At 37.1% G+C, this 27,154-nt stretch overlaps 1 protein-coding gene across 1 annotated transcript in view; it reads right to left on the reverse strand.

The window, feature by feature from the left end:
- LOC121397039 (heparan-sulfate 6-O-sulfotransferase 2) overlaps nucleotides 1-18,919 on the reverse strand; it is a 199,368-nt gene extending 180,449 nt beyond the window's left edge. The window contains exon 1 of the mRNA XM_041572800.1: nucleotides 18,155-18,919. Coding sequence (XP_041428734.1) covers nucleotides 18,155-18,666 — 512 coding nt within the window. The 5' untranslated portion in view covers nucleotides 18,667-18,919. The remainder of the gene's footprint in view (nucleotides 1-18,154) is intronic.
- Between the last annotated feature and the right edge of the window lie 8,235 nt (nucleotides 18,920-27,154).

The following is a 27,154-nucleotide window of genomic DNA, read 5'->3' on the forward strand; positions in this document are numbered from 1 at the left end:
GAAGGATTTACCGCAATTTGTTTGATCGAACTATCGAAGGAAAAATTGTTTGATCGAACTATTAAATCCTTGGAATCGAATAATTCGAAGGTTTTTAATCCATCGATCGAACGATTTTTCTTCGACCAAAAAAAGCTTAGAAAGTCTATGGGGACCTTCCCCATAGGCTAACATTGAGGTTTGGTAGGTTTTAGGTGGCAACGTTTTTTTAAAGAGACAGTACATCAACTATCGAATGGTCGAATAGTTGAACGATTTTTAGTCGAAGTAGCCAATTCGATGGCCGAAGTATTTTTTAATCTATTCCTTCACTCAAGCTAAGTAAATGTGCCCCTTGATAAACCAAATAGGCTGCTTTTGCTTCCAATAATGATTAATATCTTAGTTTGGATCAAGTACAAGGTACTGTTTTATTACTACAGAGAAAAATAAGCTAACATCAGATGATAACATCTATTTTAGTCAAAATTTCAATTATCACAAGACAGTAGAATGAAAGGAAATGCTAAGCTTGTCTGCCTGTAGCAGCAGGGGGTGTTATGCAGATCTGACAAGCAAAATATTCAAAGCAGGAATACTGTATGTCCAATCCGAATTCTGCTTTATCCCAGCATTTCTTGCAAGAAATTTTGACAAATATTTAGCATTTGTTGGGATCAAATTTGGACATTTACTATTACATGACACAGTCATGGACTGAAATGACAGAAAAAAATCTAGAAAAGAAGCCAAATACAAATTGATAAAAATGTTTTTAGAAAAAAATTAGGAATGCACCGAATCCAGGATTCGGTTCGGAATTCGGCCTTTTTCAGCAGGATTCCGATTCATCCGAATCCTTCTGTCCGGCCGAACCGAATCCTAATTTGCATATGCAAATTAGGGGCGGAGAGGGAAATCGCGTGACTTTTTGTCTCAAAACAAGGAAGTAAAAAATGTTTTCCCCATATATGCAAATTAGGATTCGGTTCGGTATTCGGCTGACACAAAACACAAAAACTTATAACCAATGATGCATAAAAGGAAAGTATTCTAACATATTTGTTAAACTTATAACTTCAATATATATATATATATATATATATATATATATATATATATATCTATATCTATATATCACTATATTACCGGCACTCTCGTTCTGCAATAAAATATTTTTAAATTTTAAGCCCTGTGAGAGCGGCTCTTTCGGAGTGAGTGGATATATATATATATATATATATATATATATATATATATATATATATATATATATATATATATATATATATTTATGAAAAAAGAGAGAGAGCATAAATAATAAAAATGCTTGCTAGCAGCATTGATTCTGATATTGATCAAAATGCAAAAACATATTGCAGCTTTCAGGCACATAAGGAATGGCTCTTCTAGGGGTCAGCTCTGCATTATACCTGTCACTATGTGCAATATTATTAAAAGACTTAAATCACTTGCTTTGATCTATAGAGGTGACTTGTGAGCTTCTGCTCAGTTTTCTAAAGTTTACATTACTATCGGACTGTCCAAATGGAGGATCACAGGCTGCATGTGTCCTCCCAAGCACTCCATTGGTTACTTTACATACAATCACTTTAGTATAACATGACTATGAAACAATAAGGGGGCGATTCACTAAGGGTCGAATATCGAGGGTTAATTAACCCTCGATATTCGACTATGAATTAAAATCCTTCGACTTTGATTATCGAAATCGAAGGATTTAGCGCAGATAGTTCGATTGATTGAACGATAAAATCCTTCGAATCGAAGGATTTTAATCCAACAATCGAAGGAATATTCTTCGATCAAAAAAAGTTAGCCAAGCCTATGGGGACTTCCCCATAGGCTAACTTTGACTTCGGTAGCTTTTAGATGGCGAACTAGGGGGTCGAAGTTTTTTTTAAAGAGACAGTACTTCGACTATCGAATGGTCGAATAGTCGAACGATTTTTACTTCGAATCCTTCGATTCGAAGTGGTAGTCAAAGGTCGAAGTAGCCCAAAAAAAACTTCGAAACTCAAAGTTTTTTACCTTCGAATCCTTTTTACCTTCGAAGTTAGTGAATCGGCCCCTAAGTAATGGAGTAAAAGTAGTGGTAGTAGTAAATGCAAATTGTCATGTTTTTAGCTATAATGTAATGTTTTTTTCACAGATAGCATTGTTTGAGACATGGCATCAATAACAGCATTAATGTATTTCACTTGGTGCAAATCTGTTTCAACTGCTAAAGGACCCCTAGAATTACCACAGCCTTGAGGTAGGTGTTAAAACCAGGGTTTTCTGGCAATGCAACAGACCTGCATAGTAGATCCCTCTCTCCAGCCCCTTTCCTATCTTAATCTTTGCTGCAAACTAGCAGCGAAGGACAGGTAATAGCTCGGGGGTAGTGATGTGCAGGCTGACCCAAAACCCGTGGTGAACTGCTGGTTGAAATTTGGCCAACTGGAGGCATGCATAGAAGTAGCGTCCAGAGCTATATGATGCAGGTATGGGTGCAGGTGCTACAATGGCAACACTTTGAAGGTGAGGTTAAGGTTTTGCACCCTTTGCACTTGAGCACAACTGTGTTCAATTGCAGGCATATCAATGAATCAGTCTGGACCAGCACATTGGCGCTAAGTTGTAAGGAGTGTGTATAGGTGCAAAGTACCTTTGTGAATAAACTATAATAGTGCACCATTTTGCACACATCTGTATGTGTCTGTTGCCAAAAATCTTGGGAACAGAGGAGTGCAGAGTCAAATAGCACTTCCCAACTTTGATGTAATGTGCCTTTAAAACGTGCCATATGCAGAGTTGCTTTACCAGTTTACACCTCCATTTTAGACGTGGGCATTAATACATCTCCTTGTGAGGCTATAAATAGATTAGGTGTGCAAAAGTAATATGACACAGAACAGATGCTGTGGGTAGGATGGATTACGGAACAAATGCACATGTGTACAAAGGTTAAGTAGTTAATAGGAACATTCAACATTGTGTTGCAAACCTACTCTGTGTGCATTGAATTTGCATATCTGCTGTCCAAAATTTCAGTGTCCTTATATAAAATGTCTTTAATATATTTGAATTTTTTTCATTATGCTTTAGCTAGCTTGCAGGCATTAGCTGGTGCACTCACCATGAAACTGGTTTCTATGGTTCTCGGATGTCTAACAGCACTGTAAAATGGTAGTCGTAGCACTAATAAGCTAGTATAGGGCTCATTTCTGAGCACAAAGAATCACACACATTAATGCAATTTTAATGGGAAAAGAGGGAAGTGACACCCTCCCTGCAATTTTTTTTATAGCAGTGCGCATTGCATTCACCTGCAATGACCCTGGTCTTGTGGGGGGGGGGAAATACCCATGGCGTCCAAAATTTTACTATTTTCAGTCTCTTCTTCTCTTTGAGTTAGCTTTGTATTCAGGAGATCTCCAGTTTGTAATTTCAGCCATCTGGTTTCTAGGGTACAAATTACCCTAAGAACCATACATCTATTTAAATGAGAGACTGGAATATCAATAGGAGAGGGCCTGAATAGAAAGATGAGTAATAAAAAGTAGTAATAACAATAAATTTGCAGCCTTACATAACATATGTTTTAAGATGGGGTCAGTGACTCACATTTGAAAGCTGGAAAGAGTCAGAAGAAGAAGCCAAATAATTATAAAACTATAAAAAAAATAATAATTATGAACCGTTGAAAAGTTGCTTAGCATTGGCCATTCTATAACATACTAAAATTGGGGTTGTCTTGAGTCTTCTGGTAAAATATTTGTTTCCATTGTCATCATTTACAGCACAATGTATAAGATGTTTGGATTGAGGGATAACCTATTCAATTTGCCATGGAACCACTAAGATTCATTTAGAATTGTGCAGGGGTACGTGTGCACTAAGCTTGTGTAGCAGCCAGAGGGTACACCAGGGACGCTAGTAGGCACGCTACTTAAGGTAAGTGAGTGAATGGAAATGGAAGACTTTACAGGATAGACCCATGTGTATTGATGAGCAACTTACATCTATTTTCAACAGCCTTGTTTTCCAGGAAGCCGACAGTCTGAAGTAGTGGTTTCTGTACAGTATATTATAGTAATTGAGTTGAATTATTAACAAACCTGTCATTCACCTTTGTTCCCAAAATAACTACCAATACGTGGGCAGCTGTACGCACTTTAAGCTTGGATCACAAGTTCCACTGCCTCTTACATCCATTAACAAAGCATCTCTTTCTAATATATTTTGGCAAAGGTGATTGAAAGGGAGGGATTATATTAATAAATATGAAAGAAAATAATGAAGGTTTTATTTCACATTTGTGAAATGAGCTATGAGATCAAATCAATGTTAAGTTTCCATGTGACAATGCAGGTGTTTGTTGTCATGTCAATCAATCAGCACTGTACACCTAGAAAACATTATATTCAAAGCAAAATAATAAAGAGATGATACAAGAAAATCATTATACTTTCATGTGTTAAAATTATTATCCCTTCATGTGTGATTGAGGCAACGGTCTAACCATTTCCATTTTCATGATAGGCTGAAGATTATTGACTTCATGCTGTAAGAGCAACTGGATTACATTTTTTGTGAATTATGATATATTCCTTTTCTGGCTCTCAGAACATGCATAATTGTTTTTATTTCATTTGATGGCATTTCGATGACTTCACCCTTTGAGATAGAAATTCTAAATTGAGTCAAAAAAGGTGGAGTTCCTTGTGAATATTATATAAAAACATTATTTTGACCTATATAGCACCATTTTTAGCTTGCCTTTCCAATACAACAAAAACTATTGCAGACCAACATTAACCTCCCTGTGTACTATTATTCTATATCACAGTAAGAAGTGCAGCCAAGCTCTGGAGGTACTCCATTTCTGAATTTAATATACTAGCATACTGTACAGTGATAAAGCTTGTATCAAGAAGCTCAGCTATGCTGGTGGACCTGGTGTTGAATAAATATGTAGGTGGCTTTTCCAGTGAGAAAGCACTTGGCATTTGAAATGAAAACATAAAAATACAGTTATAAACATAGTCCATCGGCTTTTTGCTGTATAGCTGCCTTTATCTACAATCCAGGGTAGAAAATGGCATCTACAAGGAAGTGCAAAAAGGCCAAAACACACTGTCAGGACCACAAGCAAACCCACAGAACCAAAGGAGCTGGACATCATGATTAATATGTCACATATATACTGAAATGCTAAAAACACCCTGCATGGCAAAGTGACTACTAGGAAGGCACTTTGATAATTCACAATCACAAACATATTGCAACTGGCTATGATCCCCAATGGTCTATAGGGGTAATACTATAATGGTAGAAACAGGAACCATAGTACATAATACATTTATGTTTATTCACATTTAAATATAAAAAAGCATGTCATGTATTCAAAATGGAAATATAAACATTAACATTATATGTCACATATTACAAGAGCAAGATAAATGGCTGGACAACAAAGTAGCCAGTATAAGCACAACAGGAACCAAACCACTTGGCATTTGGAATACAGTGTCCTAAGGCATTTCTCTTTCTCTGTACCCACCACCCCCACCAAACCCTTCTAAATATCAGCTTTTCTCTCTGTTAATTTAACAGCAGCAGTTCTTGATTAAATTGCTTGCCAATTCCAAGGCAGCAGCTCCCTAAATGCAACTTAGATAAATATCTCATTGGCTGTGACGTTATACAGGGACATGCCTTGAATATGAGAGCATGATCCAAGGGAGTCGTTGCAGCATTACTAAAGAATTTAGCCATTATCACTGTCATAGCCTTTGATATAACCAAAATGGCCATCTACAGACATAACTGCTGCAAAGATGCCAAGGATCCCTTAATAATTAGCAAGGAATCCTGCATCTCTTGACTAATGTTCTGTAAACATTAAGTTCTTGATCCGGATTATATTCCCTCCATGTGAAAACTATCCAATTACTTCCATTTTCAGCAATGCTGCAATGATCCACAAGAGTTAATTTGAGTAGATATGCCATGCTGGATTGCTGTCTTCATTATTACAGTTGCTTCAGAAAGTAAATTAATGCAAAGGATTGCACACTGAGGCCTAATCCATTTGATGTAAATCAATGCATTGCACATTTAAATTGCTCTGCTTTCCTTCAGAAAAGTACATTGAAGTGATTCATTAACCACTGAACTGTTCACGAGAAACAGACCAATTCTCCTAGGCATGCCATTGCTTCTCTGCTAGTCAAATTTAAACAGCAATCAGATCTACTAATAAGTCCTTTTTGCTGGCATTTACATCAGCGAAGAACATGATTCTTGACAATCGTGATTAAATTTATAAGAGCCAAATGTATCTGGAGTAATACAGTTATAAATGTATGTATGGATTTTGGAGACACGCTTTTAACAAAAATTCAAATAATGTTAATGAGTATTATAAATGCAACACAGGCAAATACCAAGGAACATATTTCTGAAGGTGTGTGAAATGTTTTCCATGAAAAAAGATGTAAAACAAATGGCATATTTATAAAACTCTATTTTGGTGACACCACTCTGGACCTGGAGTAACCTGTAGTTGTCAATGGAAGAAACTTACGCAACAAAGGTATACCCTCCCTTACAGGGGACCTCCACTCAAAAACAATTATTGTTAATTCTACCATTTAAATTATTATTCGTGGACTAATAAATGTATCTCTATTTTGTTTTAATATTGGGATGTAGACCACATCAGTCAGTCAGGAAAGAGCCATCACTTCACAATGAAACTGCTTTCAGATAAGATATTGTTTCTCCTATTCACTACAACTGCAGACATGGGAGCATTTTTAGCAATGCCTGTGTCAGAAAAGCTGTTATTTTGTTATCTTCTCATAGTTCAATATTGGTGGAGGGGTGACATCGCTCCAACTTGCAACGCCGCAATAAAGAGAGAATGTCACATGATTGAGTGCATTTGGGAAACTAAGAACACGTCTATGCCCAGGTCAAAGTTCAAATTTAAATGTAAATGAAAAACAGAATTCAATGCAGGATTCTGTTGGAGGAGTGTTGTGAACAGATGCATTTTGTTAAAATAACACAATCCCTTTTACATTTAACTTAGGTTCCATTCAGAACATCATGTTGCTGTTACCTGCTGCACAATAGTGAATACTAAATGAGACTGCATGTTTTGTGCAGAACAGGGAGCAGTCGGATCCCAGCTGTCGTAGTTATATCATGTATGCGCTTTGGCGGGCTGTGTACAGTCATACATAAATAAAGGTACAATCAATAAATCTTCTTCCCCCTACTGTGTGATGCAAATGCCACACACAGCCTTATTCCTGCACTTTAGTTACCATCATGTAAACATTACTGTTTTATTATAGAGAAAAAGGAAATAATGTAAACATTTAGAATTATTTGCTTAAACATAGACTCTGTGGGACATGCTGTAATTTGGAGCCTTCTGGATAGTGGGTTTCCAGATAAGAGATCCTATACTTGTACTGTATGGAAGGATCTTTACCTTCTAACAGTAAAGTCAGTCTTTTGCAGGGTTTAAAGCATGCTGGGAGTTCCTCAATTATGAAATAACCAATGAAATGATGAATAAAACAATTTTACGGCAGACAAATAAGACCGGATGAAAGACAGCACATAATTTAAGTTAATTGCACCAAATGTATTTTATGGTGACATTTTTCTTTGATGCAATAAAGCATGCCCGCGAACGTTAGTGCGCTTACACGCGGCATCTCGCCTCCAGTACTAAGGCTGACAGTGAGAAAACACGTTAATGAACTGTGGTCTCTTTCCAGCACACATCCTCTGGCATAAGTTTGCGATAATCCTACAGCAGTGAGGCTTGTGGAAGAGAGCCACCGCATCATTCCGACTGGATTGCACAGTATGCCAGTCACGTCCTAATGGTAAAGCAAAGGACTCATCCCTTGGAAAGTGTCTGCTAAGTGCAGTAAAACCAAACCACTTAATTACATATAATGCCCACACTTTGCACTGCCAATGGGGAGGGTTCTCGCTGTAGTACTATCAAGATTCTTAAAGATAAGCTAAAAATGAGGCAGATATAATAAAGATGCAAAAGCTAAAAGGGAGATGCAAATTATTTTTTTCAAATAAACTCAGCTGAGAGTCAGCAAAACCAAGGATTTTTCAATCCGCATCAGTTCCACAATTAGCTTCAAATGAACTTGCTATTATTGGGTATGCAGGCAAATAAATATATTCTACTCTAACAAAAACAGAAAAACAGATCAATGCAGCTGGACTGGTTCTGCACCAGGGCTGCCCAAAGTCTAGAGCCAAGGTCCTGAACTTGCCAGAATTGAAATATACCCTGTTTGAGTGCAGATGAGGTCATGGGCTTGTGTTGTTTTTCTCTGACCCTGTCCCTGAACAACTCTAATATGAAGCCTATTTTATGCATTCACTAATGTGCTCTGCAGTTTCGAGTGTGAATGATATGTATCAGCTAAAGAGGACCGTAACAAATATTGGCTCAAATGCAATTACTAGGGGGCAGATTTATCACGGGTCGAATTGAGAAATCAAATTTTTAAATTCGAATTTGTCCTTCAACTAGGGAATATTCCAAAATTGAATTGAATTTGAAAAACGTGAAAATCCGAATATCGAAATTTATCTGTACTGTCTCTTTAAAAATTAGACTGCGACTATTTGCCATTTAAACCTTGCCTAATTGCTGTTTTAGCATATGGGGGACTTCCTAGAACCTATTTGGAGTCATTTGGTGGAAGTTTTTTTTATGGAAAATACGATCAAAATTAGATTTGAACAATCAAATACAGCCTATTCACTCGAGATTAAAAAATTTGATTTTTTTAAATAAATTTCAGTTGGTCTTTTTTTATTCGAGTTGATGGGACCCTGGATAAATCTGCCCATAGGTGTAACATTATAATCTTAAAATTTTGATCCACGTCCGGGTTTGAACTGGACAGTATGATTTTTACATGGATTATCTGAAAATACCTGTAGTTTTTCCAACTAGGTGATCTGGAGACAACTCAAGTTTAGGAGAACTAAAGAAGTAGCTAGATATGTTTTGGGCTTTATGCCAGCCCAAGGCAACCACAGACATTTAGCAGTAAAGATCTGTGTCTCCAAAGATGCCCCAGTAGTTCCCCATCTTCTTTTCATGCTCTGTGCTGCTGTCACATAGAATATAAATGTCACAATATAAGGTTGATTAGTAATTAATACAGATAATTACTACATGGCAGCACAGAAACCAGTGTAACTAGCATCAGAATTTAATAATCAGACCTGTAGCATCAGCTTATATTACAGGCCAACTTAATTTTCTGCTTGATAATTTGCAATGACCCCTAAGCTTAGCTTCTCAACAGCTGCTCAGAGCCCACTGAGCATGTGAGTGTCACAAGCACTTTCCAAGGTGGTGACCCCCCTGTGACAGGTTTGAAGTCCTGGATCATTGCTGCTGTTGACAAGCTGAAACTTTAGTCTGGTGCAATAAATACAGTATATTAAATATGGCATTTTTAGCCATTCATTTTTAGGGTTTAGTTCTCCTTTAAGCATTGTGAGAAGACCATAAATGTAGCAGGCAACTTGTACAAGCACTGGTCATTCAATTGCTATCCTAATCTTTTGGGATTCTGGTACATTAAAACAACCCTTCAATTAAAGCACCCAAAACAACTCAGTGTAACATTACCCTCATAAATATTCAGTAGCTAAAGTTTAAATCTTATCAATAGAGCATGTGGGGCTTTGTTTAGACAACAGATAAAAGATGGTTGAACACACATGTGGCAATATAAACCAGAACTTCTGTGTATGACTATGTGTCAATAAATATAAGTATAGAGACACACAGAACTACTAGAAGCAGTTACTTGTCATGGCTACAAAATAGACAATAGTGATAATTGGCTTTGCTAAGACACTAATGGGGAAACGTAATATTGGTCATTAGCATAAAAATCATTCGCAGTTCATTCGCAATGCAAAGGCAAAATTGTTGACTTTGCCCCTCACGCGACCATAGGATAGCGATTACAAATTTTATAGTGTGCAGTATATGTAATAAAACTTCTTAATGAAAAAGTTGTTGCCTTTGCTCCAAACGCTTACTCCACCTTGCTCAATTAAGATTTGCAATGCAATAAAAGCCTAATGAAGAATATTACATTGCAACGTGCTCATTTTTATTAATTTGTTCTCTTTGCAAATTGTATTACATTGCCCCCTAAGGGGGTATTTACTATAACTTGACTTTTTCTCACTCTAATAAAAAAAAAATTGATCAAACTCCCAAACCTGAATCCCTGAAATCCCCTTTATTTGGATTTTTAGCAGCTTGGGGGTATAATAAATCTATAAAACTATTAGTTTTTTTTTCCCTCTAAAACTTTGAGTTTTTCCCTTTAAAAACTCAACCAAACAAAAATTGAAGTTTAATAGATAGGCCCCTATGTGTGTTTTAGCAGAGGCAATTCTCAGTATTAGATTTGGCAGGTTACTTTTTTAGTAGCTCCTACTAGTGTGTCTTCACCCTTAGGGCATTCTACTACATATTAAAAAATACCTGTATATAATTTACTAGGAATTTCAGTAAAATATGATTTTTGAAAAAATCATGTACATTTAATCATGGTTACATAGTTACATAGTTAAATTGGGTTGAAAAAAGACAAAGTCCATCAAGTTCAACCCCTCCAAATGAAAACCCAGCATCCATACACACACCCCTCCCTACTTTTAATTAAATTCTATATACCCATACCTATACTAAAAAGTAGCAGGGCTGAACTCTGGCAAGTTGTATGATGTGTTGGTGGTACTCCTGCAGGGTATCCTGTGGTGATACCCTAATAGATCAATGTGATAGAAAGGAGGTAATTGCAGGAAGTCCACGGCAGCAAGCTGAGTCTGCAAGTGTATCTTTATTGGGGTAGTGAACAGCACACTACATGTTTCGGGCAAGGCCCTTTATCAAGTGTCTTGATAAAGGGCCTTGCCCGAAACATGTAGTGTGCTGTTCACTACCCCAATAAAGATACACTTGCAGACTCAGCTTGCTGCCGTGGACTTCCTGCAATTACCATACCTATACTAACTATAGAGCTTAGTATCACAATAGCCTTTGATATTATGTCTGTCCAAAAAATCATCCAAGCCATTCTTAAAGGCATTAACTGAATCAGCCATCACAACATCACCCGGCAGTGCATTCCACAACCTCACTGTCCTGACTGTGAAGAACCCCCTACGTTGCTTCAAATGAAAGTTCTTTTCTTCTAGTCTAAAGGGGTGGCCTCTGGTACGGTGATCCACTTTATGGGTAAAAAGGTCCCTGCTATTTGTCTATAATGTCCTCTAATGTACTTGTAAAGTGTAATCATGTCCCCTCGCAAGCGCCTTTTTTCCAGAGAAAACAACCCCAACCTTGACAGTCTACCCTCATAATTTAAATCTTCCGTCCCTCTAACCAATTTAGTTGCATGTCTCTGCACTCTCTCCAGCTCATTTATATTCCTCTAAAGGACTGGAGTCCAAAACTGCACTGCATACTCCAGATGAGGCCTTACCAGGGACCTATAAAGAGGCATAATTATGTTTTCATCCCTTGAGTTAATGCCCTTTTTTATGCAAGACAGAACTTTATTTGCTTTAGTAGCCACAGAATGACACTGCCCAGAATTAGACAACAAGTTATCTACAAAGACCCCTATATCCTTCTCATTTAAGGAAACTCCCAACACACTGCCGTTTAGTGCATAACTTGCATTTATATTATTTTTGCCAAAGTGCATAACCTTGCATTTATCAACATTGAACCTCATTTTCCAGTTTGCTGCCCAGTTTTCCAGTTTAGACAAATCACTCTGCAAAGTGGCAGCATCCTGCATGGAACCTATAGTTCTGCACAATTTAGTATCATCTACAAAAATAGAAACAGTACTTTCAATGCCCATCTCCAGGTCATCTATAAGCAAGTTGAAAAGCAAGGGACCTAGTACAGAGCCCTGTGGTACTCCACTAACAACTCTGTTCCATTTACCACATCTTTGTAGTCTATCTTTTAGCCAGTTCTCTATCCAGATACAAATACTATGTTCCAGGCCAACATTCCTTAATTTAACCAGTAACCTTTTGTGTGGCACTGTATCAAATGCTTTAGCAAAGTCTAAGTAAATCACATCCACTGCCATCCCAGAATCAAGGTCTCTACTTACCTTCTCATAAAAAGAAATTAAGTTAGTCTGGAAAGATCTATTAAGCATAAAACCATGCTGGCACAAACTCATAGTATTATGATTTGCTATGAAATCCAGTATCTTATCTTACCCTTTATTAACCCTTCGAAAAGCTTTCCTACCACTGACGTCAGACTAACTGGCCTATAGTTTTGAGGCTGAGAACGGGATCCTTTTTTGAATAGAGGCAAAACATTAGCAAATCGCCAGTCTCTCGGCACTATGCCAGATCTCAATGAATCCTGAAAAATTAAGTAAAGAGGTTTGGCAATCACAGAGCTAAGCTCGCTAATTACCCTGGGATGAATACCATCTGGCCCTGGACCTTTGTTAATCTTAACATGTTCTAGTCTCTTTTCATAGGACACATATTTCTCTATACAGTCTCTGTGCTATCACCACACACAGAGTAGAGTGCCTGTCACTCTTCACAACATGAACTGATCCCCCCAGAACGGGGACATACAAAACAGAGCAGCTACAATTGAACTGGGAGCAGAAATGCTGGTAGTAGAATAAGATTTACATGTGATTTAAAAACCAGCAGGTGCAGAATATTTTAAAAATAATATTCACAATTAGTGTTTAGCAGTCTCAAACCGCTGATGCTACTTTGTAGATTTATCATGTATGGTACTTAGAATGTTCACACAAGTGGTTAATAATAAAATAGGGGTAGAAGGGATACTATTGATTGGGAGTGAGTCTGCCCTATTAACCTTGCTTGGGGCTCATAAACAGAGGGATGGTGGGCTAGGCTGGGGAATGCTGCTAGGGCCTTGAAACAGTCAAGACACCATAGGAATAAAGAAGTTAATCTTGCTCTGAGCTCATAAAGAAAAGGGACTGTTGAACAAGGAAAGGGAAATCCTGCACGGGAGCTTACAGTGAGACTGGAAAGAAAAATCCTGTTTGGTAGTGTAATTAAAAATGTGAAAAATACTTGGCAGGGGATGTGATATGGTTGTTAATTATAAGAAATTTGAATTTATTAAAGGAAATCTGACAAAATATATTAAATCTAAAATATGCCAAGCAAATATACATGCCTAAAAGATATAAATAAATAGAGGTAAATTTACTAACCTCCGAAAATACGCCAGCGACGGCTTTGCTCACATCGCAACACTTCGCCAGGCGTATATTCGCCAGGACAACGCTAATTCACTAAAATCCGAAGTTGCGTCCATGTCGCCGAACGCCGGCAATGTTGCGCTAGCGTTACTGCTGCAAGCAAAGTGAAGTTGCGATAGCGTTGCCTCATTTGCATATGGCGGGAAGTTAAAGTTGAATGGACGTAAATGTTGCAGCAAATACATTACATTACACAAGCCTGGGAAACCTTATTACAATAAAATAAAGTTGTTATATTGCCCTACACAGTGTATAGTTTATGTGCCATATGTTAGGAAATGTAGGGAGGAAGTGGGTTACCCCAAAAAAATGTAACGCTATTTTTCAGCCTATCATCCTGAAAAAGGTTAAAGACGCCAGTGTTTTTTCGGACTTATAAAATGTTCAACTATTTTTTAGGAAGTCCAATCTACTCTATTGCACTTCATCTGGTCTGAGGTGGCGAAGGCAAGTCTGGTGAATGAGGTAACGTTCAGTAAAATCCGCATTTTAGTGAATTTGCGTAGTTACATCCATTCGCCAGAGCGCAACTTCGCCAGCCGTTAGGGAGCGAAGTACCGCTAGAGTCTATCTCCTTCGCTAGCGAAGTTATGCCAGTGACCGCTAGTAAATCGGCGAAGTAACAAAATTATGTCACACTACTAGTAATACCTTTGGTGAAGTTATAATTTCTGGAAATCATACATTTTAGTGGCAGTGTGGAAGCTCAAAGCTCCCACTCCTGTCTGTGGCTTCTAATAGCAGCACGATTAGACTGCTGCTGAAAAATATATTATTTTTTTACATCTATTATATGTGTATAGTGGCTTGGCATGCAGTCTTTCTGTTTAGTAAAACAGTCCTTAAAACAAATGTGATTTTGTAAAATATAGATATGGTTATACACAGTGCAAACTAGAGTGAAATTATTACACTTTTTTGGTGAACCAAGTAATGTTCACAGGAATATTTTCATTTGCATAAAGGATAAGGGGACCTGCCCACATTAAAAAACAGGTTTCACTTTTAATTAAAATATTTCCACCTCGACAGCTACCTTGAAATTTAAGAGTAAAGCCTTTCACATAGATACAATATGTACGAATATTTGTAGTTGTGTACCTTTCTATCTTACAGCAACATAAAACTATCCATTATCCAGTATGAGGAGAAAAATTATTTTGACCATTGTCCGCCAGTAGGGTTGCCACCAGGCCGATATTTTACCTGCCTAGCCGGTAAAACACCTGCCAGGGCCAGGATTACAAATTAACCGGCAATGTAGTTGCTGGTAAATTTGTAATACCCTAAAGTGCAGCTCCTGGCCCACCCCCAAACCTCTCCCTTAAGCAACCGATCCAGTAAAAACATACCTTTCTCTTCCTCCTTCCTGAAGCCTCTCTGTGACATAGCTGACATCATCATCCTGCCCCTTTATGTCATAGCCCCTCCCATCAATGTCATCACCCCACCCTTCAATGACATTGCCCCACCCCTTGATGTGTTGCTACCCCCACTGGCCAGTAAGAAAATTTTCAAAAGTTGGCAACCCTATCCACAAGTGACCTTGTATGTTGGCCTGGAAAAATTAGCTGCTTGAGTACTTTATGATCCAGGCAGTCATTACATTTGAGTGACCAGGTCTGTGCAATTTGCGCACCCATGTGTGCAGCTAATTTGCCTACAGATGTGTCATTTAGCAATTAGCAAATGCATGACAAAGAAAACATAGGAAGCCAGCTGATGATTTAATTAGTTTAGGGACAGTTGACTGAATACATTTATTTTTCCATATTATTTCAGATATTGTTCATCAGTTAAAAAGAATCCTGCACATTTTTTTTTAAGTTTTGATTTCTCTTTAAATCACTTTGTCAGACTGGCTAGCTTGTGTATATGTAAAGCTAAACTGGCCTAAAAGTACCCATGAAAACACTTGCGTACAACTGTGTAATATGCAATTACAGCTCAAGTAGAAATCAAATGTGTGTATTCACAGGAGCGCAAAGCATTGCATTCTACTTGCCTGCAGTGAGGGCTCTTTAAATTCTAAGTGCACAACTGCGCAAGTATCCGCTTGAACCAATGTTGTAGGAAACTTGCACTACACAGCCCTACTACAATGCAAGTCAATCAATTCTCAGTGCTACTCTAAACACTACATATATATATATATATATATATATATATATATATATATATATATATATATATATATATCTATATCTATATCTATATATAAATATATATATATATATATATATATATATATATTTATATATTATAAGTCAGGAGGAGTTCCATGACCATATAAAAGCACAAGGCCGAAGACCGAGTGCTTTTTTACAGGTCATGGAACTCAGAGGTTACTTCTAATATCCTCATATTTTCAAGCAAGGGGTACTTTATTTATTATGATACACAAGTGTTAGTGAGTCATGTGACAAAAATGACATCACTACTTACCGTTTAGAACTGACGACATCACTTTACATTTACAAGATATCCATGGCTTTTATGTATAATATATATATATATATATATATATATATATATATATATATATATATATATATATATATAGCCTTCAAGATGGACCAGCACTCCAAGCTTGTGTTCAAACTTATTTTATTTTCATATCACTCGTGTATCCAAAGTTTTGGCTCACATTGGGGCTTTTATCTTCCTTGATCAAGGCCCCAATGTGAGCCGCAACATTTGATACACGAGTGATATGAAAATAAAATAAGTTTGAACACTTGAAAGCTTGGAGTACTGGTCCATCTTGATGGCTACATATTTATCTTGACCATAGCACCCTCCGGACATATATACATAGATATATAATGGTCCCTGAGTGGACCGAAACATCATGTCGGCTTTACATGTATTTTTAATACACTTTTAAATATTTCAAGAAACTCAGTGTTGCTGGTCATTCCTTCATTATATATATATATATTTATTTAGCATAAGTATTGGATCCATTATTGTAAAACCTGTTACCCAGAAAGCTCTTTACAGGAAGGTCGTCTCCTATAGACTCCATTCTAATCAAATAATTCAATTTTTTTTAAAAATGAATTATTTTTTCTCTGTAATAATAAAACATACTTTATCCAGACTAAGATATAATGAAACATTATTGGTGGCAAAACAATCCTATTGGGTTTATTTAAATTATTTTTTTGTAGATTTAAGATATGGAGACCCAAATTACTGAAAGATCCCTTATCCAGAAAACCCCAGTTCCCAAACATTCTGGATAACAGGTTCCATACTTGTATATACAATCACAAATGAACAAAATACAAAAATTGTATTGACACAGAAACTACAGGTATGACCTGATATAATCTGAAAGAAAATGTCATTAACGTAACACTGTTTCATTTGTGCCAATGACATATCACATTTCTGAAGATGTAAATACGAATAAAAGATGTTGGAAACATTCTTTTCAGAAAAAAACACAATAAACAAAGAGAAAAAAAAAGAAACATTCTTTCCAGAACATATAATAGCCATGACAAGGTCCTCCTATAGAGAGTGTAAAAGTGCTTTATTTTCATAAAAGTGTGATCACAGCATTATTGTATTCAGAAATAAGCTAGAAAATCAAAGAAAATTGCTTAATTCTATACCCATCTGCTGTTTTATATTCAATATGTAAAGTCAATAGATAGTCTAAATAAATTATGAAGCAAATTCAATTTTAAATTCACTTTACTTTGGGTTGAAGCATGGGTTTGCAGTGCATTATCTGCTGTTTGTAAAAACAGCAGAACACATACAAGAAGCAAAAATGCAGAAGCTAACAAATGTACTTGTGTAAACATATCTGCCAAAAATGGACTATGTAGTTCTAGGTACAAGTATGGGATCCCTTATCCAGAAACATGTCAAGAACGCGCCAAATTACGGTAAAGCCAGCACCCCTAGAGTCAGCGGTACTTTGAACTAAACTGCATTAATCCATATGGGTGGCAAAACAATTCTGTTGGGTTTAACTGATGTTTTTTTAGTAGAATTAAGGTATGGAGAACCAAATTATGAAAATATCCCTTATCTTGAAAACCCCAGGGACATGCATTCCAGATAACAGATCCTATACCTTTACAATACAATGAGCCTAAAACCATTTATCCCCTTTTTACAATATAAAGATGAGGTTATACTTCTATTCAACCTTGCACTGACAACTCCCTCCGAACTTCACTTCAGCCAGCTAAGCACAAAACCTTCATCTTCAGTGCATGGACATATTTATGGAGAAGGGGAAAATGAAAGTTTTATTACAGTGCTGGGCCAATTTGCTCACCTCAAGTTCATAAGGTAAGGTAAAACATAGATCCAAGTAAGCTGCAGTTTCATATTGTGGGAGGGGGGTTGCCTCTTTAAATGTTAGATTCCCCTCATTAACAATTGTATACCATTATTTTTATGGAATAAATAAGAATATGGAAATTATATTTTAATTCCAGCATTAACAGGACCTTAAAAAAGGTTTTACAGAGTAAAAAGTGCATGACCTATACATTTTACTGGGATATCCAATCTTTAAGTTGTTATTTCACTGCAAATCCCATCACTCCTTCAAAACCAAAAGGAAGGATCTGTTGTTCAGAGGCAGCTGGAAGGCACAGGTTTGATTTCCCAATAAAAGAATGTGCAATTGTTCCCCTTTAGCAAGCAGTCGGCTATGTAACAAGATGAAGCAGTATTGGCACCCGTATGCAATAGGTGTGAATGCCAATCAGGGCTATAATAGGAAGCTGACAGATTTAAATGCCCACAGTATGGTCACTCACCTCCTGGGTCTCTGCTTGATCTCCTTCTTGTTGTCCACTAGAGCAGGCACACAGTTGGTCAGCTCTGTCCAGTCTGCGTGCAGCCCACAGCTCCATCCCGTAGAGAATCTGGAAAACAACCAGGTCTCTTTTTTGCCCGGCCGGTGACAAGTGCACTTCTTCTGACCCACTTTGCACTCACACGGTTGCTCTAGCTGGATGTTCCTGACCAGGTGGCGCCCAAATGTGGTACCCCCTGTCTTCTGGATGTGCAGGAACACAATCAGATCATCTCCTTTGATATTGAAATCTACCTTTCTCAAAAGCTCAGCAGGCGTGAAATTGAATTGGGGGATGAATTTGGCTGGGATCTCGTCTTCTGCTCGGTAGGGGTCCAGTGCCACAGAGGTGCTAAAGGCTTGCAGCCTCAGGAGCTGGCATTCCGTGCCTGGGCACACATACTGCAAGACAATCACTGCAAACAGAAACACCATTACAAAGGCCAGTAGCAGCTTATTGGATTTATCATCCATGTTCTCGGTGCCACTGGAGAGCCAAGATCATTACGACAGAGGCTGTTTTGACATTTGGGGATTGGTAAAATGCAAGAGACTGGGCTTCATGGATCCATAAGCACAGACTGATCTTCTATTTGCCTTTCTTCCCAGCAGCCCCTACAATAATTCACACTCACACACAGGGCTGGTGAGGCTGCAGGTTCCCCGCCCCTTATCTTTCCCACCTCCCTCCCAGGCTTCAATCCCCTCCCTCTGCCCTCTCCTTTGTAATCTCATTCCTCGCACCTAAGGAAAGCCCTCCCTATTGTCAGCCCCTTGTTTCAGTCCCAGCCTTCTCTGTATGCTGAGCGATATGCTTGCAGCAGGCAAATATTTCTTTTTTTTGAGACTAAGAATAAAAGATAAAGGTGTTCACATAGATTAGAGAATAGAGAAGTGCAATTGATTGGCCTCAAATAGGCTGATGCCATTTCTTTTAAGGAAGATCAACTCACTGCATCAACACAGACAAAAAGACAAAGCAATATCATTACCACCTACATTTAAGTAGCAAGAGGCAGGGACAATGCAGAGCACATCAATTCACCAAAAACTGTAAGATGTACTCCACATCAGCTCTTCTATACATTCCAAAACTTCATTATTTATGTTCCTTGTGTGTTCACTGATTAGTAAACATACTGCATTACTGCCAAGCATAATAGAAATAAAGGGTAAGAATAATCATTTTTTAATTAGACACTAGGCAGGACTAATAACCCCCGGTCATACAGATCCCTCTCTATAAGCTCTTATCAACATTAACCCCTAGTCCCCAAGTCAAGTTCATCACTCCTTTATTGTAAGAGAAATGCCAATTTGCTGTCAGCTGTATATAAGCTGTTTGCAGGTCACAGTTTAAACTACCAGGTAACTGAGAGTCAGATCACCATTATATGCCAACAATTGCTGAGACTCACAGTGCCATTATATGTTGGCAGGGATTTTATAGCAGCCAGTACTCGGTACTACAGAAAGCAATAACCAGCTAGATCTATACCAAGAACTTTACTTCTGTGGATTTTACAAACGTAAAATGTCACGTTGCTCGATGCTGATAGTTTCACCAAAATCCGGGGACCCAAAGTCAATAAACAGGCAGTAAAGGCTGTATTATTTGCTTTGACAAGGGTGTTCTGCACAGACCTAGAGGTCTATGGAGAACGTCTTATCAAAGGCAAGTACTATGGCAGCTCCCTTGAACTTGCAAAAATGTAAATATGTGGAAAAGCAAAGTCTGTATACAAAATAATCTATTCCTAGAAAATATACAGTACTTTTTGTAAAAGTAAATAAATAAAAGGTAACATATACCTTATAAACTGTTAGTTTTGGTTATGCAAAGTCTGCCGTCATGCTGCCCATTAGTCACTTGCTGCTTCACTGACAATGTGAAAGAACATAGGGGAATTGTAAATCAATAGTGTAAGGTGAGCCTGCACCCCCTTTGCAAATATACTTTTATTTGTGTTTCGAATGTTTGTGACCAAGTAGTCTCCATTAAAGCTAATCAACAGTGTTCCCTATTGTGTAACAGGTACAATGAATACTCAGAGTTCATTTCCACAGCAGGGAACTTATTCTTGCAATGTGACCTGCTGTGCACGGGTCACTGGCCAGAAGCTGCCTCCAAAATTCCTTTTCTCTCCAACTTATTCTGGCACTGGGAACAGTTAGTGACTGCCTTCTTAGCTGAAAGCAATTTCTTGAAGTCTGCCTGAAATTGTGTATTTAGGGTCATCGAATAATTCTTCCAGGAGATTGTTATTATATTTGATGCAATCTATGAAGCCGCTATACATCTGCATCCTGTTTAGACAAGAGACCAATGGCACATGGATTGTTTCAGTTAGCACTCACACAAAACTTATTTTGACACAAGAATGCATACTTTAGCTTTTTCCACGCTCTGTGTGTTTGCTAATGGTCTGTTCCTGTGCACACTCCAGAAGAGGAAGGCAGTGGATCAGCTCTTCTTCACTGGTGGATACAAGCAAGCTGAAAAAATGACCAATGTGCCATTGGCATTACAGGCAAGTTATCAAAATCTGTGATCAATCAGGCTGGTTACTAACTTGCCTCATGCTACACACATACCACTGCCTAAAACCCAAACCCACTGCCTTAAAACCAAAATCCAAATTATGGGAGGAGACATGCAAATTACTCCTAATCCCTGTGACCATTGGAGTAATAGGACAGAGCCATACAGTATACCAAAATTTAAAGGGGTAAATTTATCAAAGAGTGAAGTTCCGCCACTAGAGTGAAATTCCGCAGCTCTCAATTCATTTCTATGGGATTTTGAAAGGCGTATTTATCAATGGGTGAAAGTGAAAGTTCACCCTTTGATAAATACGCCTATAAAAATCCCATAGAAATGAATGGAGAGTGGCGGAATTTCACTCCAGTGGCGGAACTTCACTATTAACTTCACTCTTTGATAAATATACCCCAAGGACTTGGGGGCAAATTTACTAAAGACCCTTTGAAGGCTTCGCCATACTTCACACAACTTCATCAGTCATTAATTCACAGCGAATATGCGTATTAAGCAAAACGTGCAGTTTCGTCTCAGCAGAAAGTGGCATGAGCTTTAAATGGTTAAAAAAGAAAAAAAAACTATTTAATAGTTACAACTGTTCATTGAAATATGCCTTTTTCTATGATTTTTTTGCCATTCAGGAAATGATGTCACTGACATAATAATGTTGAGGCTGCAGCTTCATCTTATCAATTATACAGGTATAACCTGGCGAAACAGACTCTGGTGAAAAGGGTAACGGATTGGAAACTTTGCACTTCGATAAATTTGTGCAGTAAAGATCGTTCCCCTAAGTAAAAATTCACCTGGCGAAACAGCGTAAAATTTCAATATCGCTGAGCTTTTTCGCTAGCGAATTGTCCTTTTCACTTTTTAGTAAATTGTTGATGCGAATTGCCTTTGTGGCCAATTTTCACTATAAAAGCCTACTTCGCCCTTTAGTAAATCTGCCCCACAGAACACATTTTTCAAATGCAAGACATGCAATGAAAACCTTCTCAAAACAGAAGGTATTCATATGCCTCATGCTACACACATAATACTGTGTGTATGTTAATAAAAGGCTGCACACGTAGTCACACTCCCCTGTTTGATGTGCTAAGTAATGCAAGAGACATTTAGCAATACAACACATACCTCACAAGACTTATTATCAATTAACAAAACCAAAGAAACAAGCATGAGTATTAATCATAGCTTTATAACCCTTTCACCAGTTTTTTTTGTTCTAAAACACCATTCTATTGTGTAGTTATTAATAAGGTCACTTTGTCACTTACATACTGTATAAAAACATCCATTCTTAAGTGGCTCTTTCAACCAGCATTGTGATCCAATTTTGTTGTACGGGGACCACATCACTCCTGATAAGTACGTCACCAAGATTTTTTCCTTTTCTAAAAGCTGTCAAGGGGGATCTGTGTCAAATATAATTTAACTTTTATTGGATTTTTACAGGTACCAGAAGTCCTTAGCTAACGGTCTCATATTCTAAGTTTGGTTACTTTGTGGGCCATACCAATAAAGGTCTGCTTATTCATGGTGGCCACAAAACCTTTGCTCTATTTGGGACCTCTGTGCAAGGCCAGATCAATCTGATATGATCATTTGGGCCAATGACCAGAACAAATCAAAGGCTAAGGCAAGTCTATTGGAGAAGGACTGCATCAACGTACCAATATGATCCTCTTTAGACTGGGTCCCACTGGGACAGAGAGCGATGTGAATGATGTATAATCTCTGTAAAGTGATGCAGAATATGTCAGCGTTATATAAATACATCAGTGTTATATAAATAACTAATACTAATAATGGTAAAATATAAATCTCAGTAGTTCAAGGAGGAACTATATGGGGGCTATCCTGCAATTTAGTCAACAATGCTTGATCCACAGCTATAATGCCCATTTCTTGCAAAATTATGGTATAAATGATTTTTACATCTATAATAGCCAAGATCCAATTATAAGGTAATGGAGGCAGGCAATGTATAAACAGTACAGATTAAAGAATGTGTACTGTATATTGAGTACAGGACTGTATTGAGGCTACCAATGGAAGGATTGATCTATATATTTGAATATTTGAAGCCAATAGCCAAGACATTTGGTATCTCAGCAGTATTGTGATATGTTTATGTATCTTTGGTGTAGTATAAATATGCTTACTCTGGTTAAAGATGATGTTTTCTTGTGCTACAGTACTTTCCTCTTCTGGTACAGAGTATCAGATGATAAATGGTAAATGGAACCAGTGATATTGCATTTAATTATCTGAGGTGTGCCCTATTCCTCTGTCATAAAAACCAATGATACACTCTTCTGCCCCATATCCCTCTGAAACCATTTGGCAATTACACTGTTTTACTGCATTCATCTCCTACAGATATTTAGTCACAATTATGTACTGAAAATACAATTGGAAACACAATTTTTCCTTATGCTTTGAGCTCTTAATAATAATTATTATAATTTTGGGTACATGGGTATTGATCACATATATCCATACCTTGTAATTAAAAAGAATCCAGTGCCTCCAAACCTATTGGAATTTTTCTGATAGAGTGGTGGAATGTGTCTCATGCTCCCATGTGACTAACAAACAAAGAAAGCTTGACCTTGCCTTATTGCAGGAATCCTAAATAAAGTCTCAGGATTTAAGCTCATACTCTACTTGTATAAAAACGGTATTATAATAAGAGAGACTACTTAAGTGATGGCATTATTGCTTTAAAGCAGAGCTATGAGCCTGTCAGTACAATGTACATCTAATCACAGCTAAATTGCTATGAGTTTTTCTCATTGAGAATTGTCATGGTAAATTGGTTTTGATAATCACTGTCAAAATTACAATGTGGGACAATGCCACAAAGGAACCATGTTAGAAGAGCTAGAAGGTGACCCCTGGGGGCTGCCATATTGCTTTGGAGCTATTACTTGAAGCAAACTAGATTTAGCATCTCAGCATTCACATGGGGCCAATTCTTTCCTAACGTAGAACAAGTGAATTCGATTACTGCAGCTTCTACTAGAATCTGAGCTTGCTCTGACACACCTAACGACATTGTATATAAAAATATATAAAATAATGGTAGGTATGTCATGCTTTATCTGTGCTATTGCATCTTAATTCCATAGGTGACTGTTGGGATGTGAGTTCTTGATGCTTTTATCAAGGATCAGGAGCCGGCAGTTGTTGAAAGGTAAATTTATTTCCAGAGCAAAAAGAAAAGAAAAAAAAAACAGAAGAAAAGTATTTTTGCTAAACAAGATACAAGATATGTTATTATATGACTGGAAAGGAATTTGTTTTGGTTTCCGATCATCATCCGGTTGTTGGAACCAAAGAGAAATAACAATGCTTGTTTAGCAAGGTGGTACATGGCTTACAACCTTAAAAGTTTACAGTACATTACAAACCAGGGAGTCAGCATAAAAATGCTGATCACCTATCTAGGTTTAGTGCTGAAGTCCAGAAAGAGTTTGTGGAAGAACAAGCTTCCACTTCAGCTGGGGGGTTTGTTAGGATATGTACAGTGATTTATTTTGTCTGCCTGTATGTGTGATATAAATGTTTTTCCCCTTTCTCTATTGATGGCCAGCAAGCCTCTTATTTTTTCCATTTTTCTTCCTATGCAGACAAAGTAATAAACTATGCTCTCCACATTTTATCCAGCATTACAAGAATCAAAAATATTACTTACCAAGTGTATCTGTTCCCATTTGCCATAATGTGAGCAAAACCTTAGCAGGATGGGTATTTGCAGGATGCATGCACTAAGCTTAATTAGCAATTGGTAAAAGCTGAAGCAGGTCACATGTAAACAATACGTGTTTTTCTTATATGCTGATGATGGCGTTTTGCCTGTGTTTTTTTTAATGAATATTAAGATTGTAAGCTCCTTTTATAGGAAGATAGAAAGCAAAATGTATATTTATAAATGTATTTTTGGCCAAAATAAACAATTTAATAAGACCTAAAAAAAAATACATTTCTATAAATATGCATTTTGCTTTCTATCTCCCCATAAAAGGAGATATTTATTTTGTGCATTAGAAATATATGTTCTGTAGATATTAGCAATTGTTATATGTAAGGAGTACTAGCCATACATACACGCCGGCACAATAATTATTTTCCATATTAAAAAAATAATATTAAAACATTTAAAAAAATTAAAACGTTTTAAATCCACTGAACAGGATACAGAAAAGCTGTTATTCCTCAGTACCATGGGAAAATGCACTTATGTACATACACACTGTATATATATATATATATATCTATATATATATATATATATATATATATATATATATACAGTGTGTATGTACATAAGTGCATTTTCCCAATATATATATATATATATATATATATATATATATATATATATATATATATATATATATATATGTATATATATATATATATATATATATATATATATATATATTTATATAAGTTACTCTTTGCTCTTTGTTTAATAGGGAGCAACAATAAAGATTTTAGCTATGATACAGTGTGCTCTCTTTTGTGTGAAAGCAGGTGGATTCTAGCAGTAGAGCTGAACAAAGAAAATACATGTGTGAAATACACTAAAACAGCTTACAAAAAGCGCTACTCATCTAATGGGTTTGTTTATTTCTAATTGGCTAAAGACCAGTTGAGATAATTCTAGGACCAGTGGCCTTATAAAAATTAGCTGTGGAGTACTACAAGAAGTATGTTTTCTGTAATGCTCTGAATATCATTTGTGACAAAAATCTTTTTAAATCTCTTTTATTCACTATTTAGCCTTATGACTAAGTGAAATGTGTTTAGTTTAGCAGCAAGGATGTATGGCCAAAACATTGTATAGCAGTCTCTCCTCCCAGGCTGAACAAATGTGAACAGCTAAGGTTATGTAGGGCATATTGGAAGGCATAACATAAATGTGATCATTTTCCATTTCAGAAAACTGGTAGATATGGGCTCCGGCTTCTGATTCAGCTGATGATCTCCTGTGTATTTTAGTGGAGGTCTTGATCAAATCACGTCTTCTGTCTTGACAATTGGGTAACAGAGCAAATGACATATGTTGTGCATGAGTCTGTAAAAACGAGGGGAACATATCCCTGTTACATATTGCATTTTGAGAACCTCTGTTAAAAAAAACCGATGTGAACAATAGTGGCGCTAAAATGGTAAAAGACAGAATTGTAGACAGCGGTTGACTAAAGCTAAGCCACTGTGGCTGCCACTTGATATAGAAACTACAATATCATGGGTTTAAAACTATGTGGGTTTCAAATCTTGGATATTAATGTGAATGATTTAAATGCCATAAAGTTAAAAAGGACTTCTGCTCTTTAATATTTACTGAGAAAAGAGCATGCACAGATATTATCATACCGTGTACCTTTGCTAGAAGAATTTATGGACAAGCTCATCAACCCGGAGCAAATGTCTGAACTATAAATCCTTTTTCAGTTCAATAAAAGGAATCAAGATATGTAAATATTGACAATTGTCAGTTAAGGAAATGATAATGCCACTGCAAGGGTTAAGCCAGGGGCACCCTATTAGATTTTGGTGTTACAAATGTCTCTTTTCTATGTTGCACAGAATAAGCAAATCATTGATTTGACCTGGCAGAGATCAGGAGCAGGGTCAGTTGGTGAGCCAGCATCCTAAGCCCATCAGCAGCAGGACCTGAGCAGGACTGGGGAATTTCAATGGATAAAACAGCTTCAAGGTCACTACAATAACATTAAAGCATTCCTAGGTCAATTTCCATTCAATTAAATGCAATCTGCTTACCTTGATGATAAATAGATGTTAAACTGAATGATTACCTGTTGTGTCAATTTTGCAGAAATGTCATCTTAATTTTTTCATGATTTCAGAATTTAGCTTTTATCCACGGATTAGCTCTTTAGTGCTTTCTACTTCTATTCCCTTCAGTACTCTATTGCAGGCAGTAAATGCTGTATTTTGAAGAGAATACATCACATTTTCCTCTCACCTTTTTTTTTAGCAAGATGTGAGTGAGATTGCAGCTCAGTGAGCCAAATAAAGCACCTATCTCAGGTAGAGAAACAAACAACTGGGAGTATTGCACTGTAGAAGAGCTATTGATTACTTGACAAGACAACACTGCTGAATGTACCAGTCACTTTACAACCCAGGATATCATAAAATGGAAAAAGAACTTGCATTGTAATAAAAAAATGTTTTGAACAGGGTGTGTCCATCTTTTGTCATGCAAAGTTATGTTAAGACATGACTTCAAAGGTACGTTTTAACTAGCCAAAGCCCTGTCGTCACAATACCCTGGTTTTTGTTGGTGGTGTTTACAGCCCACTCGTAAATTGTAATATAGAAAGTGACTGTACCACCAAAAAGTGTGTTGTTTTTAAAGTAAGATATGTCACCCCCAAG

This window comes from Xenopus laevis, chromosome 8L, assembly GCF_017654675.1.
Source record: "Xenopus laevis strain J_2021 chromosome 8L, Xenopus_laevis_v10.1, whole genome shotgun sequence".
Classification (NCBI taxonomy): Eukaryota; Metazoa; Chordata; class Amphibia; order Anura; family Pipidae; genus Xenopus; species Xenopus laevis.